The sequence below is a fragment of the Euleptes europaea genome, chromosome 18 (genome assembly GCF_029931775.1).
Source record: "Euleptes europaea isolate rEulEur1 chromosome 18, rEulEur1.hap1, whole genome shotgun sequence".
In the NCBI taxonomy this organism is placed as follows: Eukaryota; Metazoa; Chordata; class Lepidosauria; order Squamata; family Sphaerodactylidae; genus Euleptes; species Euleptes europaea.
In genome coordinates this window covers 36,796,532-36,810,832 of record NC_079329.1, presented here as the reverse complement: position 1 = coordinate 36,810,832, position 14,301 = coordinate 36,796,532, and the positions used below count along the sequence as shown (strand labels likewise).

The 14,301-nt window shown below is 47.9% G+C and overlaps 1 protein-coding gene across 1 annotated transcript in view; it reads left to right on the top strand.

Moving 5' to 3' along the window:
- Positions 1-14,301, top strand: part of ARHGAP27 (Rho GTPase activating protein 27) — a 68,365-nt gene that overhangs the window by 17,109 nt on the left and 36,955 nt on the right. Inside the window, exon 3 of the mRNA XM_056863331.1 lies at positions 3,031-3,051. Within this exon, the coding sequence (XP_056719309.1) occupies positions 3,031-3,051 (21 nt within the window). The remainder of the gene's footprint in view (positions 1-3,030; positions 3,052-14,301) is intronic.

The window sequence follows — 14,301 nt, the reverse complement described above, 5'->3', positions numbered from 1 at the left end:
ATTCATGGATTTCATTGTTCACTTCCGCCTTTGTTCAGCCTGCTTTACAGAGCACCTCTAGAGGTGTCGGGCTTTCTGGGGTGCCTGTAAGCAAACCGAATGAAAGTAAGCAGGTTTAGTTCTCTGGCCACATTCTCTTTTTGCTGTTAAGGATTGCTGCCGACAGCCTCACCTCAGAGTTTGTGCATCCTTGTCTTCTTTTTGTCCCTTCAGGGTGTTTCTTGCTATTGGCCTTTGCATGCAATTGATAGGCAAATAGACACCCATTTTTGGGGTTGTCAGCTCCATGGCAGAGGGTGGGGGTTTGCGAAGGACGGAAGGCTATGCTGAGTGCACTGCTGGAATGACAAGAAATGCAGCGAAATTCTCTGTTCTGTGCAAATTTTCTCTGAATGCGAACCTGGTGATCATCACTGTATCTAAGAGGAAACTGGCTGGCCTCAGTGTGGGTGCCGAACGTAGTATAACAGGGCTGCCCACAGACAAGGCTGCGGTCTCTGCCTACTCGGTGGACTTCCCAAATATGCATACCAATATGGCTTTGTAAGTTTGACAACTAGTCTGTCGAGGACTGAAAATGCTCCAGAAGGGAGGAAGGAATGTTGAGAGCAGCTGACTGTTAGTTTAAGGCAGGGGTCTCAAAACTGCGGCTCCAGAGCCGCATGCGGCTCTTTGGCCCGTTGAGTGCGGCTCTCCGAACTTGGTTCAGAGCCCCTGCTCTTGCGCCTGCTCGCGCCAGCAGCCAGGCTGAGGAGCTGGCGCGCCTGAGAGAGAGTGTGGGTGAGCGGGCGCGCTGTCTCTCCCCCCCACCCGCCGTGGAGAATGGCCGGGTCCCCCTTTCCCTTGCCCTCAATGGTTGGGAGGCTAAAGCCTCCCCTCCCCTCTAGCAGCGCGATTGCTGGGCGGGCGGCTCAGCGGTTCCTGCTCCCCCGCCTATCAGCTGTTGGGCGGGGTGGGCTTCCTTTGGTAGACCTGGCCTCCGGCTGAGTCCCATTGGGAGGCCATGTCTACCCACTGGCTTTCTTGGCGGTAGACCTGGACTCCGAGGAGGGGGAAAAGTCCCCCTTCAGAGGCCAGGTCTACCAATTGGCTTCTATGGGCCTCCGGAGGCCAGGTCTACTGCCAAGAAAGCCAATGGGTAGACCTGGCCTCCCAATGGGACTCAGCCAGAGGCCAGGTCTACCAATAGGCTTTTATGGCTGTAGACCAGGCCTCCAGATGAAGACTCTGGACGGGGAGGGGGAAATGGCAGGGACGTACAATTTAATTTTTATCAATAAATAAGATCACTATTAAGTATGATATCAAGTTTTATTCAGTGTACCTATAGTTTAATTAAAACTTAAAACTTTAATTAAAGTTTATTAAGTTAATAAACAGTGTACCTACCTATATAGTTTAAGTTTAAGAAATTTGGCTCTCAAAAGAAATCTCAATCATTGTACTGTTGATATTTGGCTCTTTTGACTAATGAGTTTGCCGACCCCTGGTTTAAGGGAAGGGACAAAGAGATCAGCTGCAAGGACATTATAAAATGCTGGAGGTGGAGTTGGGGTGTGGGCAGAATTTCCAAATTGCCCCCTCAGTTACATTTCTTCATGAGAGCCCAACTTGTATACTCAACAGAACATACAGAGCTATATCTTAAGAGTTGGTCTCTTGACTTACCACTTACGCGCTGACCTAAACCATCATCTCTCCCTTGTTTTTAAAGTGAGAAAGCAAGGAATACAGGGCATATCTGAGCATGTGGGGCATGCCATTTGCATATTCCTGCATGATTATGACCTGTCTCCCACGTACCTGGCACTCGATGGGGGAGATCCATGTCCAAAGGTATAGGACTGAAGGCAAGATGAAGTCACAGCCCTTCTGGTGCAGGAACTGAACATGTCCTGTTAGAGGAAGTCTTGGTGAGCTCATATGAAGCTGTCAAAAGGGAGCATTTGGTAGGGCTCAACTCTCTCGTTGCCACAGTGAGCTCTCCGTCCCACAAACCCCAACAGGAAGCCTGCAAGAGGCGAAGGGGCTGGTTTCTTGTTTTGCACGCTGCCATCGGTCTCTCCCCGCCTCTCAATTGGCCCATAATGGGGAGGACGGTTCTCCCCTCAGATCAGCCATCTTCTGCCTGTGGAGGTGCCACGGTTTAACATTCTTGAGCTGCACTGGAAATGGACAACAGGGTTGGCAAGTCATTGTGGTGGCGCAAATCGCCTCGTCTTTCTGACTCTTCCCAGGTATGGGTGTGCAAGGGGCGGTGTGCTATGTCTGCGGGTAGTGGGGCTTGCTTTGAGCCTGCCCAGAACCTATCATGCCAGGGCAAAAAACAAGAGCATGTGAAGAGATGAATACCCCTGCACATGCACAGAGTGTGTTTTCTTTGTTTTGCAGCTGAATAACTATAGCTCATCAGTCATACATGTGGGATTAGAGTTATGTAGCTTCTAGGAACAGATAAACATTGGCGTGCTCATTTTAGAGATTAACCTCTGAGCGTGGACTGCGGGGGCTTTGGAGGTGGGAGGGGGGGTCTTCCGAACTTGGGAGTCAGAAAAGTTGGTTAGAATTTGTTGTGGCTGTTAGTTGGCTTGGGCAGACTGGAGGAGTTCAGCAGCAGCTTTGTGCAGGCTGCCGCTGCTGCTTATCTTTCCGTTCCTTTGCCATTCAGAGTGGCGTGGTAGGATTTGCAGCCACAAAAATACACTGATAGGAAAACCGTATTGGTTGAACTTCTGCCCACATGCCTTATTAGGAGCCCTGTTGAAGGGGGAAAGTAGCGATCTTAACTGCGTCCCATGTATTCCATGCTGAAACTGCAATATCAGTAAGTTTGTTAGCTGGTGGAAATGATTGTCCAGGCCTGAAACTCTGTGTGTTTTAGAAATGCCAGTGGTCAGCGAAGTATAGTCCGGACTGTGTGCAACGAATGTGCAGGAAGGCCATGCTGCCTTCGAAATGTTGCATAAGGGACACCTTCTGTTAGATTACTCTTATCTTCACTGCAAGATAAACATCTTCCTTCAAAGGCAGCCAGGCCATATGAAGGAAGGTGTTGGGAGATCCGGTCCCAGGACTCCAATGTCACGTGCCATTTGGCCCAGCCAAGTGGCCCTATTTCCAGCTCTGAGTTTCCCTCATGGGCCCAGAGCTGCTTTCTGGGGGACGGGCTGTGTCCTCTTCCCTCCCACCCAGACAGGGCTGGAACAGGAAGGGGAAGTAAAGAGCGGAGTCCTAAATTTAGCCAGGGATGTGGAGGTGCAGGCTAAATATGGAGTAGTTTGAATGCAGTTTCTCTTGAAAATAGATCTATACAGTAGGCCAGATGTTCAGCAGGAGAGCTACGTGGAAGCTTTTTGATCAAGAGCAGTATCCTTCTGAATAGCTGGCGCTGGGGTTGGGCAACAGGAAAAGCGTTTGCTGGGCTCCTTGGAGGCATCTTCCAAGCCCAGCTGGAAACAGTTTGCTGCGCAGGCTGGGCCAAAGTAAGGCTGCTCAGTTTGGGGAAGCAAAACTCCCGTTGCCGTTGGTGGCAGAACGTGGGCCTGTGACTGCTGCCCACTGGCTCAAGAGGTCAAGAAGGAGTCTTCTGCCCCGGTGCCTGGTCCTGTGTTCAAGATCTGCGCTCCTTCACTCCCTTCCTAGGTCATTCTGATGCGCGGCTCCAGAATCTGGTACAGTGTTGGGCTCAGCTCTGGAAAGGGGGAAGGAGCAGCTGTGAGCCTATGCAGGTGAGGGTTTGGCTGGGCTGGGAAGGAAATCAAAAGGACCCTCGCTGGCAGATTCAGGTCTCCCATTTGTCCTTCCAAGCAGCGCCAGTTCTGAGCTCATAGTGTAAAGCCCTAATTACTTTTAGCATTCAATCAAGCAATTCAAGACAGAGGTTAACAATTAAGCAGGTCTTTTATGGATCAATAAAAGGAGCAGAGCGCACGTGGAAGAAACTCTTTTTGAAAGTCAGAGCTCTCCACCTAGAACAGAGAAAACAGCATGTTTTATCGGTGGTTAAACAGACAACTCTAAGGATCATTGCGTAGAAGGCTTGAGCCACTGACCATTAAGAACGTACAAACAACCATTTGCATATCCTATAAGCGTCCTTTGAAGGCGTTAACCTTAGCTGGTAATGAAGACCTGTAACTATACATCCTAAGATGACATTAATGGTCTCATCAATCACTAGCCTGTTAGCGAGGCTGCCTGTACCATCCAAGACACAGAGAAATAATGATCTCACTTGCAGCTGACTGAAAACAGTTGTAGGTCAAGCTGACCCAGACCTTACAGTAGTAAATGTCTCTTGACCAAAGAATGTATTTTACCCATCATGCATAGTGATTCTAGACTTGTATATAAGAATATATATGTATGTGTGTCTTATGCTATGTAAATATACATATATGTGAAAGAATATATGTTTTCCCTGTGAACTAAGTTAATAGGGCACTACAATAGTAAGAGGCCTATGATGCATGGCAGGGGCATCTCACGTTCACAGCCACTGATGCCATAGCAGAGGACTGCCATGCCGTCATGGGCCTTCATCAGGGTTACCAACCTCCGGATGGTGGCTGAGGATCTCCCGCTAATACAACTGATCTCCAGGCGATAGAGTTCGGTTCCCCTGGAGAAAATGGCTGCTTTGGAAGGCGGGCTGTATGGCATTATATCCCATTGAAGTCCCTCCCCTCCCCAAACCCCACCTTCCTCAGGCTCCACCCCCAAAATCTCCAGGAATTTCCCAACCCGGAGATGGCAACCCTAGCCTTCACCACCCTCAGCTGTGTGCCAGCCGAAGTCCCAGTGGGTTGGATCCAGGCTGAACTGATAATTTCCACTAATTTCTTTTCTCCTGCCACAGACCTCCCTCATGTCATTCCTCAGGGCCCCCTCTCTCCCATTTTGTGGATGTTACTGGGCTGCAGTGGGAAGAGGAGAGGCAGGGGCTGTTTATGCTTGGTAATTAGCAACGCATTCCAGGCTGAAGGAGCCCACGTATTTTTTTTTATTATTTCAAGCTGAACCATCACTCCAGACATCACTGCGAAGCCGGCACATACCTGCTTCGCATTTCTTAAGAGCCCCATTAACATGACCATTTGTATTTGCTCCGCCCCCACACCGAAGCATTCACTGAAGGAAGCATGCAGAATCCCAGCCGCGGCTTAGCTATGCAAACGACTATTGCGAAGGAGCAGGCGAGTGGGGGTGGTGGAATTTGTTTGACTTCTCCTCTTGCATCGGGACTATGAATAGTCATTTTAAAGGTTGGATTTTAAAAAGGACCTTTGAGCGTGCATCAAAATGGACTCTGCATAAATGGCCAGGGAGTTCCATCCTGCTGAAGGAAAATGTAGTCTTGATCTAACCCTATGGCGATGCTTGGCTTTGGACTGGCCTGGTGGCAGAACAGGCCCAGGAGGGGATGGGGGTAGGTACCATGAGGATGTGGAATTTACTTGGCTGGTCCCAGTTTCAAGCTGCAGTACCTCAATAAGGAGCTTCCCCTTTCCAGCTTTATTTCAGCCCATCTCAGATTCTTTTCTGCTGCCGCCAGCAGACCAGTACTTAAGAGGTAGATTTGTCTGGTGATCTGCAACCAGATGCTCTCTCGTGGTCTCTAAAGAGACTCTTCTTCAAATTAAAAGGTCAACCCCTTTGCTCCATAGTACCATGGGAGGAGGGGATAACTTTGAATATGTCGCGGTTTAGGATTATTCATAGCCAGATAAGCGTCTCCCTACCTTCTCTTTGTATTTTGGTAAGCATAAGCCAAGTTAGGCTTTCCGTGTGGGTGCAGAGACTGACCACAGAACACCAATTTCAGAAAAATAAAATGTCGTCTTTAGTTGTATAGCCATTGGTTACAGAAAGCACAAGCATGTAGTCAAGCATCAACTGACAAAGGAAAGGAAAATAAATGTATGCAATAAACACTGTTCTCCTTCCTTAAATATCAAGATTTACAGCCCTATTAGACAATAAAGCAAGCGGTAGGCAGAACAGTCTGTTTTCAGCCTGGTTGTTCAGGCACCGTTCCACGTCTTGACCATTCCCAGCCATCTTGTTGACCTTCCCTTCTGACTGAGGTATGACGCCCCCGTCTCCTCCGTTGTCCCCATTTCTCTGAGGACCTGTCTTTCACAGAAATTCTCAGTACAGTCCCTAGACCACTCCTCTGTTACCCAACGGGAAATTACTAAAATCCCAGGAAAAAAATAGTTTCCCTTGCTTAAGTGCAGCTTCTGGCCAGCGTGTTTTGTCCTTCTGGCCAATTCCAGCTATGTATGAATGGGCCAAGAAGGAAAAACCAGCTGGGCAACCTTTGGACTACCTGCCAACGCAGTTTTATGGAAGCCTCTGAGTCTTCTCAGAGGGTGAACTCAACAGCCACCTTGCCAAGTGGCAATTGTTTAAACAGACTCTAAGCAAAATGTCATTTCACCACTGGGTGTACATTATATGGGGCAACAAAAGTACCTTGAACCAGCCCTGCTTCCCAGGTGGTTTTGAAAAATATGCATTTCCCTGCCCATTGCTGGTACAGATTAGGGGGTGGGGGTGAAGCGGCAAAAACTGTGACTTGCCTAAGCCAGCTGATGAAGTTTGACCCACAGCCTTTCCTATTTCTCCTGCTAAGCTCTATGCTTCACCACCTCTCGCGTCCCTTTTGTGTCACGAATGGGGGGGGAGGTTGTTGAGTTACAAGGACTCCAGAAGGGTAGCCCACCACCTCCAACCCTGCTCTGTTTCCTCCCTGCCCAGCATTGGGGCGGGGGGAGCTCTTCACTGAATTGAGTTGCACACCCCCAGGAGCTGTTGGTCTCCAGCCCTCTGCAGTTCTATGCCCGGGGATTCAAGCAGTCACTTCCTCATTCCTGTCGGCCGATGAGTGAGCCTGTGTTGAAAGCTCCGGGGCGGAAGTCCTGCAGATCTTCTTCTGTGTGCCAACACCCTGCGGGATAGTTGTGTGTTGTTGACTAGCCCAGCTGCCCCAGGAGAACCTGTGCATATGAACAGCTGCTGCCCATCCCTTCCTGTATCCCCCATCCTGACTCTCGTGTTTTAATTAGTTTTCCATTAACCTGGGTCATTTATGCATGGGAGGTTTTGCCTTGGATTTGCTGCTCTCTAGATGGACATTTTCCCCATCCGAATTCTTAAAACTCAAAAATAAGCCCCTGTGCAGAGTTTTGGGAACTCGGATGGGGGGGGAAATGTGCATATAGAGAGCTGCAAACCCACGGCAAAACCTCCCATGCACAAATGGCATTGTGGTTTCACAGCTACAGATAATTTTATATCTCTATGGCCATTGATGCATGTGAGGTTTCGCCTTGGATTCACCGCTTTCTGGATGCACATTTTCCCCATCTGAATTCTCAAAACTAATAGGGCACTTTCACACATGCTGAATAATGCACTTTCAATGCACTTTGCAGCTGGATTTTACTGTGTGAAACAGCAAGATCCACTTGCGAACAATCGTTAAAAGTGTATTGAAAGTGTATTGAAAGTGCATTATTCAGCATGTGTGAAAGCACCCCTGGAGTCCTGTTGCAGGTAGGGTTGCCAATTTCCAGGTGATCCAAACAAAAAGGGGTTAGCCTGCTGTAAGGTTAGGTCAGCAAACGAAATACCGCAGTAGCAAAAAACATACAGTAGCAAAAAACATAAAGAAAAACATACAAAGAAGACTGTCAGAGTCGCTATACCACAAATCAAAATATTCTGTATTATATCAAAATGTCACATTGCTATCAAATGGCACGGGCAACGAATATCACCAATACGACAGGGAAATGGCCACACAAAACAATGCAAAGCCAAAGTCCAGAAAGTATTCAGTAAAGCTCCTTGAGATCTCCAAATATCCAGAAAGTATGATCTCCCTGGAGTGAAAAATATAGGTGCTGTGAACAGGAACCACGTTGCCACTGAGGAAAGTCCACTGATGGGTCATTGAACCGCGGACTAAAGTCCAGCACCTATATTTTTCACTCCGGGGAGATCATGCTTCTTGGATATTTGGAGATCTCAAGGAGCTTTACTGGTCGTGGGGCAAGCGCTTGTTTTGCTGTGGACATTTCCCTGTCGTATTGGTGATATTCGTTGCACATGCACTTTGATATCGATGTGACATTTTGATATATTACAGAATATTTTGATACGCGGTATAGCGACTCTGACAGTCTTCTTTGTTTTTCTGTATGTTTTTTGTTACTATATGTTTTTTGCTACTGCTGTATTTCGTTTGCTAACCTCCAGGTGATGGCTGGAGATCTCTTGCTATTACAACTGATCTCCAGGCAACAGAGGTCAGTTCACCTGGAGAAAATGGCTGTTTGGAAGCTAGACGCTATGGCATTATGCCCACTGAAGTCTCTCCCCAAACCCCGACCTCCTCAGGCGCCACTTCCAATATCTCCAGGTATTTCCCAACCTGGATCTGGCAACCCTAGTTGGAGGCTGTGCTGGTCCTTTTGCTGACACCAGCATTTGCTGGTCAGCATTTGCTGGTCAGCCATTTGCTGACACCAGCATGTTTGGTGTCTTGCACTCAAACCAACGCAATTGATTTCAATTAAGGGTATCTTTTGTAATCCAGTAGCACCTTAAACATCAACAAGATTACAAGATATGCTGACGGTTCCCAAACTGAGGCAGCTGTCTATGGTAGGATGCTGCAACGCATTGCCTACAGCTCAAATGAATGGATGTTTCCTTAAGATGCCTCCAGAATAGCATCTTTGCAACTGTCTCTTACTGGTGGCTGATTCATTACCACGACTCTTTTTAAAAATTATCATTGTCCAAAATATTCCACAGCCAGGGAGACGTTTCTTGCAAAGTGGCTACTAAAATACTTGGCTACTCCACATGCTCACAAATTGAAGTTATTTTTAAGTGGCTATAGCAAGAACTGCACAGTTGACATGGCTAAATTTTGTTTTTTGTTATTTCTGTTTCTTACATTCTTTTGGTGTATGGCCTATTGGTAATAAAACATCAATAATGTATTAAAGTGATGATGAAGGAACCTGAAACTATATTTTATAGCAGGGATGGGGAACCTCAGGCCTGGGGGCCGTATGCGGCCCCCGAGGACATTTTCTGTGGCCCTCGGGAGCTCCGGGGCCCTGCCACGGAGGTGGGGCCCAGAGCGGCCCTCCCCAAGGGTGTTCCTGGTGCCGTGGCTTACAGGGGCGCTGCAGTGTCCTTTGGACCACCTCTCGCCAACTGTCGGCTGTTGGTCGGTGAGAGGGGAGGGGGAGGGACGCTCCCCCAAGGCTGCCCCCTAGCCACAGCACATTGTAAGCCCCTCTCACTGCCTGACGGCTGTTGAGCAGCGGGGGGGGGGGGGGAAGAGGCCGGCAGCTCCCGGCAGCAGAGCATGCATGTGGGAGCCGACCGAGCTTCAGGGGGGCCTTTTATGGACTCTGGGGGGGGAGGGCACAGAGACTGGGGCCCAGTCGCTCGGGGCTCCATGCACCGTAGGGTGTGTGTGTGTGTGTGTGTGGGCGGGAGAGGTAGGGAGGCTGGGGCCCGGTTGTGCGGGCCGGCGTGCGCAGGTGTGTGTGTGTAGGGGGGAGGCTTTTCTCTCTTTTCTTCCTCTTTTTCTGTCACTCTCCTTTCTCTCCCTCTCTCCCTCTTTTTCTGTCTCTTTCTTTGTCTTCCTCCGTCCTTTTCTTTCTTTCTTTCTTTCTTTCTTTCTTTCTTTCTTTCTTTCTTTCTTTCTTTCTTTCTTTCTTTCTCTCTCCTTCCTTCCTTCCTTCCTTCCTTCCTTCCTTCCTTTCTTCCTTCCTTCCTTTCTCTCTCCCTCCCTCCCTCCCTCCCTCCCTCCCTCCCTTTTCCTCTTTCTCTGTTTTCCTTCCTCCCTTGCCGATTGTCTGCGGGCTGCGCCCCCCTGGCGCCTCGTTTGCTGGGGCCCACCGCTGGCTGCCCTCCCACCTGGGGGGGGGGGCGCCCTGCGGGCCTTCTCTGTGTGGCCTCCCCTGGGGTTGCCAACCTCCAGGTGGTGGCTGGAGACCTGGCAACCCTAGCCTCTCCCCCCCCACCGGGAGATCTACACCTGGTATGGCCCCCAAAAGATGTTATAAATGTGCAAATGGCCCTTGGCAGGAAAAAGGTTCCCCACCCGTTTTATAGTGTTGTTAAGTAGAGGTCAGAGCAGAAAGAATTTTAAAGGTGCAGTATTGATTGTTGTTTTATGTCTTTGTCTGTATTTTAGGTCTGGTTTTAATATTGTGTTGTTCTTTTTTGGTTGGTTTTAATGGTTTCTTAAATGTTGGTTTTATTATGCATGTTTTAATTTGTTAGCCACTTCGGTGGCTCTTGTGAGAGCAGAAAGACAAGATATAAATTTTGTAAAATCAAAGCGCCCCCCTGCATGATTATGGGGTTCCCAATTCTAAGCAGTGAGGTCTGGGGGCTTATGCTCCTAACTTTTGTTCCATCCATTGAGTGAGCACTGGAGGCTGATGGTGCCTTCCTATTGGTCTGCCTTACAAATAAGTGAGGGGGCAGAGTGTGAGCTCTAGTCCTGTGATAATCCCATAAACAGATAAAACCATAAACAGACGGAGGAAGGGCCGTACTCCGGTTCCAGAATTTGCTGAACATCCTCCTCTGTCGCCATCTCCCGCAGATCCATGAGGCATCGAAGCGTCCTGGCGGTGGCATTTTGAGCGTCCAGGCTGGACTGGTCAAGATCCAGGACGTGTTCCCCCTGGCCTTCCGCCATGGGAGAAGGATGGGTGGGCTCCTGGGTCGGAGCGTCCCTCCGCGCCGTCTGGGACGCACCGAAGTCGGCCACCAGTCGAGTCAGGAGGGCAGAGTCCTCTTGCGCCAAGCTCGCCTCCTCCAGTAAAAAGTCAAGCCACCAAAGTTTATCCTGGGCACGGAGATCAGCCTCCCACGAGTCCCATGGGGCCGCCGCTTCCAGCCGCTGCCACTGGTCCACCACTAGCCCAACAAGCCGGTGGAACTCGGTGTGAGTCCGGCGCGCTTCCTCAAGGATTGCGCGCAGAAGATCCTCGGGGAGCACGTCCTGAGCTCCAACCCGAGCAAGTGCAGATCCAGGGCTCCAGCCAAGGAAAAGGATAGGATATGAGACTAGTATCCTAATGTGAGCTCTAGTCCCATGATAATCCCATAAACAGGCTCAGCAGGCAGGGAATCCTACGAAAGCTGATTTATTAGGAAAGATCAACTGGTAACAGAAGCCAAGAATCAAGGGGATACTAGTGAGGATCAACTGTACAGTGCATGGCATAAATAGATAATCAAAAAACAGATAGCCCAGGGTACCATGGTAACCCCCCTCCCAAGAGCGGCTTCCAGAGGTTCCCGCGAAGGGAGTCAAAACACTTAGGAAAAGGAATCACACATTGGCCTTGGCTGGCATCTGGCTCACCCACAACATACCATTCTCAGGCGATGCCTGACACAGAGGATGCCAGAAGCCGCCCGGCCCGGCCCTAGCTCTGCCCTGGTGGCTGTTGTGCTTCCAGATCCTGGGGCAAGCCCTTTCGGAGGCTTCCCAGAGAGCAACTCCTGCTGCAAGGGCCAGAGCTGCCTGCTAGTTCAGCTAGGGTTGCCAGGTCCCTGTTCACCACCGGCGGGAGGTTTTGGGGACAGAGCCTGAGGAGGGCGGGGTTTGGGGAAGGGAGGGACTTCAATGGCATAGAGTCTAATTGCCAAAATGGCCATTTTCTCCAGGTGAACTGATCTCTGTCAGTTAGAGATCAGTTATAATAGCAGGAGATCTCCAGCTAGTACCTGGAGGTTGGCAACCCTAGGTCCAGCTGACTCCAGCTCTAATCCCTTCTCTCCCTAGGGCTAAATCAGGTGTTGCCTTATGACTGGATCTCTCCGTTACTTCTGTAATATTCAGAAGCATCCACGGGGGGTTGGTTTGGAGAAGCTGATTTGGAGAGGGAAGGGGTTAAAACTCCCTCCTTCAATGTCCTGGCCCCAATCCAATCACCTCCCCCCTTCATGGTTGCTTTTTAATATTAAAGGAAAATGTCAGAAAATCCAGCCATGGATTTCCCAGGTAGCCCAGAGTTCTGGCCCTTGGAGCACAAATCGCCTCTTTTGCATGGCCCTTGCGGTTGAATTGCCCATTCAGGAAACTATCCATAGAAATTAACAAACATTTAGGTTCCATTTTCAGTTTCCTGACTATTTAGTGATGGTCATTGACGGGAGAATTTTCAAGTCCCCCTTTTGGGTTCTAGTAATTGGAGTTTCCCTGCCTGCTTCTTACCAAAGCAAAGCCAGAGAATGTGATAGGAAAGACAGACCTTTTACTCTTAGACCACACACACATATAACAGTAAAGCAGATAGATTTATTGAACTTACAAAGGTTATAAGGCAAAAGGGAAAAATAATACTTGACAGATTTAAGAAAACCCCACACTCAGTTTGACAGACAGACAAACAACAGAGCCGCTCTGGGCCATTCCAAAGAAAGAAAAAGATGGCAACCACAAGTGGAAAGCCTGATCTCTTTCCCCAGAATGACAAAGAACTGGGATCTTGAAGGACTTTTTTATAGGCTAAACCAAGAGAGACAGAACGGCCCCTCCTTACAAATTTCCCCCGAGATGAGCTTTCCACAAATTATGGCTCTATCTCACTTGGTATTGTCCTGTTCCAAATAAGTTACTTAATTAAAAAGGGTCTCTGACAACTTACTGTTTGTGAAGCTTGTGTACCTAAGCAATTTCCCCCAATCTAACAGATAAACTTGTTACCGGTCCAAATAACCTTCTTCCCCCTAAAGCATAACTACTAGCTCCTAGTGTGTTTTTAATTAACTCCTACAAATGTCATCTCCGGCGCCCTTTAAGGCAGAAGTCAGTCAAAGGTTTCTAAGCTATAGGTTGTCATATAGAGATGGTTCTTCTTAAACCAAACATTAATATGTTTAATATAAAGAATTCTCACCACAGTCCCCATTTTTGGGTTAAGAAGAACCCAAACTGGTAGTCCCATGTGACTTGCAGGTTGCGGTCTAAAAGTGTAAATATTGCTGGCATACATTGTGAGAGGCAACAAAGCATAATTATAACAGAAAAAAAATGAAAAGTAATCTTGGGGCTTGTGTTTTCATAAGTGTCGTGCTGAGCAGGTCTCTTTCATTTGTTTTATCAGCTAGCTGCTGAAACCATTCCATACATCCTATTTCCTTTACTTATTTACTTACTTTAAATGTTACTTATTTATCCTTTCTTCCCTTACACTTTTTAATATATTATCCTGTCTGCATACCATCGTTCTGTGGAGCACCTCCAAAACTCTTCCTTCAATGTGTGTGTAGGTGTTGCAAGGTGGTATGAGGTTGCTGGGCGAATAGATGTAACATATATTGGGGCCGTGTTATTACAATTTGTTGTAGAGTTAAATGTTGTCACACTGAGGTCCCCCATTTGGTCATAACAAATGCTTGCTTTGCATGAACTATGCCCAGAATCATGAATTCGGGGGGGGGGGGTATTTCTGCCCCTGTTCTAAATTTTGGTCAACCCTGTAATCCAGCAACCTTGACCACTCTGCAATAAAGGTCTTAGAGGTGATCCAAACCGCTTACATGCCCAAACCCACACAGAAACAAAAACAACCTCATAATGATGTAAAAGTAACAGATTTTTTTTTAAAAAAATGCAAACAAACCTATGCAAATTTTAAACGGGCCGTTTAAAGAAAAATCTGAAACAAAACCAAGAAGGTGGAATCATCAGAGAAAACTTTTTTTGTCTAACTCTTGTGCTTTATTCCAGATCCCCAGCTGTGCTCTGTCCCTATGTGCCAAATTCTAGAAAGTTGGGAAACTACAGAAATTGCTTTGAATTGTCATCTGTTCTGATCACTTCTTATCTAAATGTGCGTTCGTTCATTGTGGCATCTCAATAGAGCTGCCAACTCAACAGAAAAACTGGCCTCATGTGCCAGTTTGGAAAATCAGCTGGTGAGGTCCTCATGCCATTAAAGTGTGTACACATGCTCATTTCTGTATAAGAAGTTATTGCTAAAGCATATGCTGGTTCTAAAAATATGGACACCTTTACGAGAATATTATCAACTAAAGACGAGCCAAGATTAGCAAGAGTTAGTTTTGCTGGGCCAAAGTAAGTGAAAAATCTGAGCTCATACTAGTGTAAAATCTTATTACCTCACCTGATCTTTGAAACTCTGGGCAGGTGATGAAGCAGGCAAAATAGCAAGTCATTGAAAATAAGTCACCCCTTTTTGGAGCTCCTTGAATGAAAAGGTTCCAGGCCACCTTTTAAAAGAT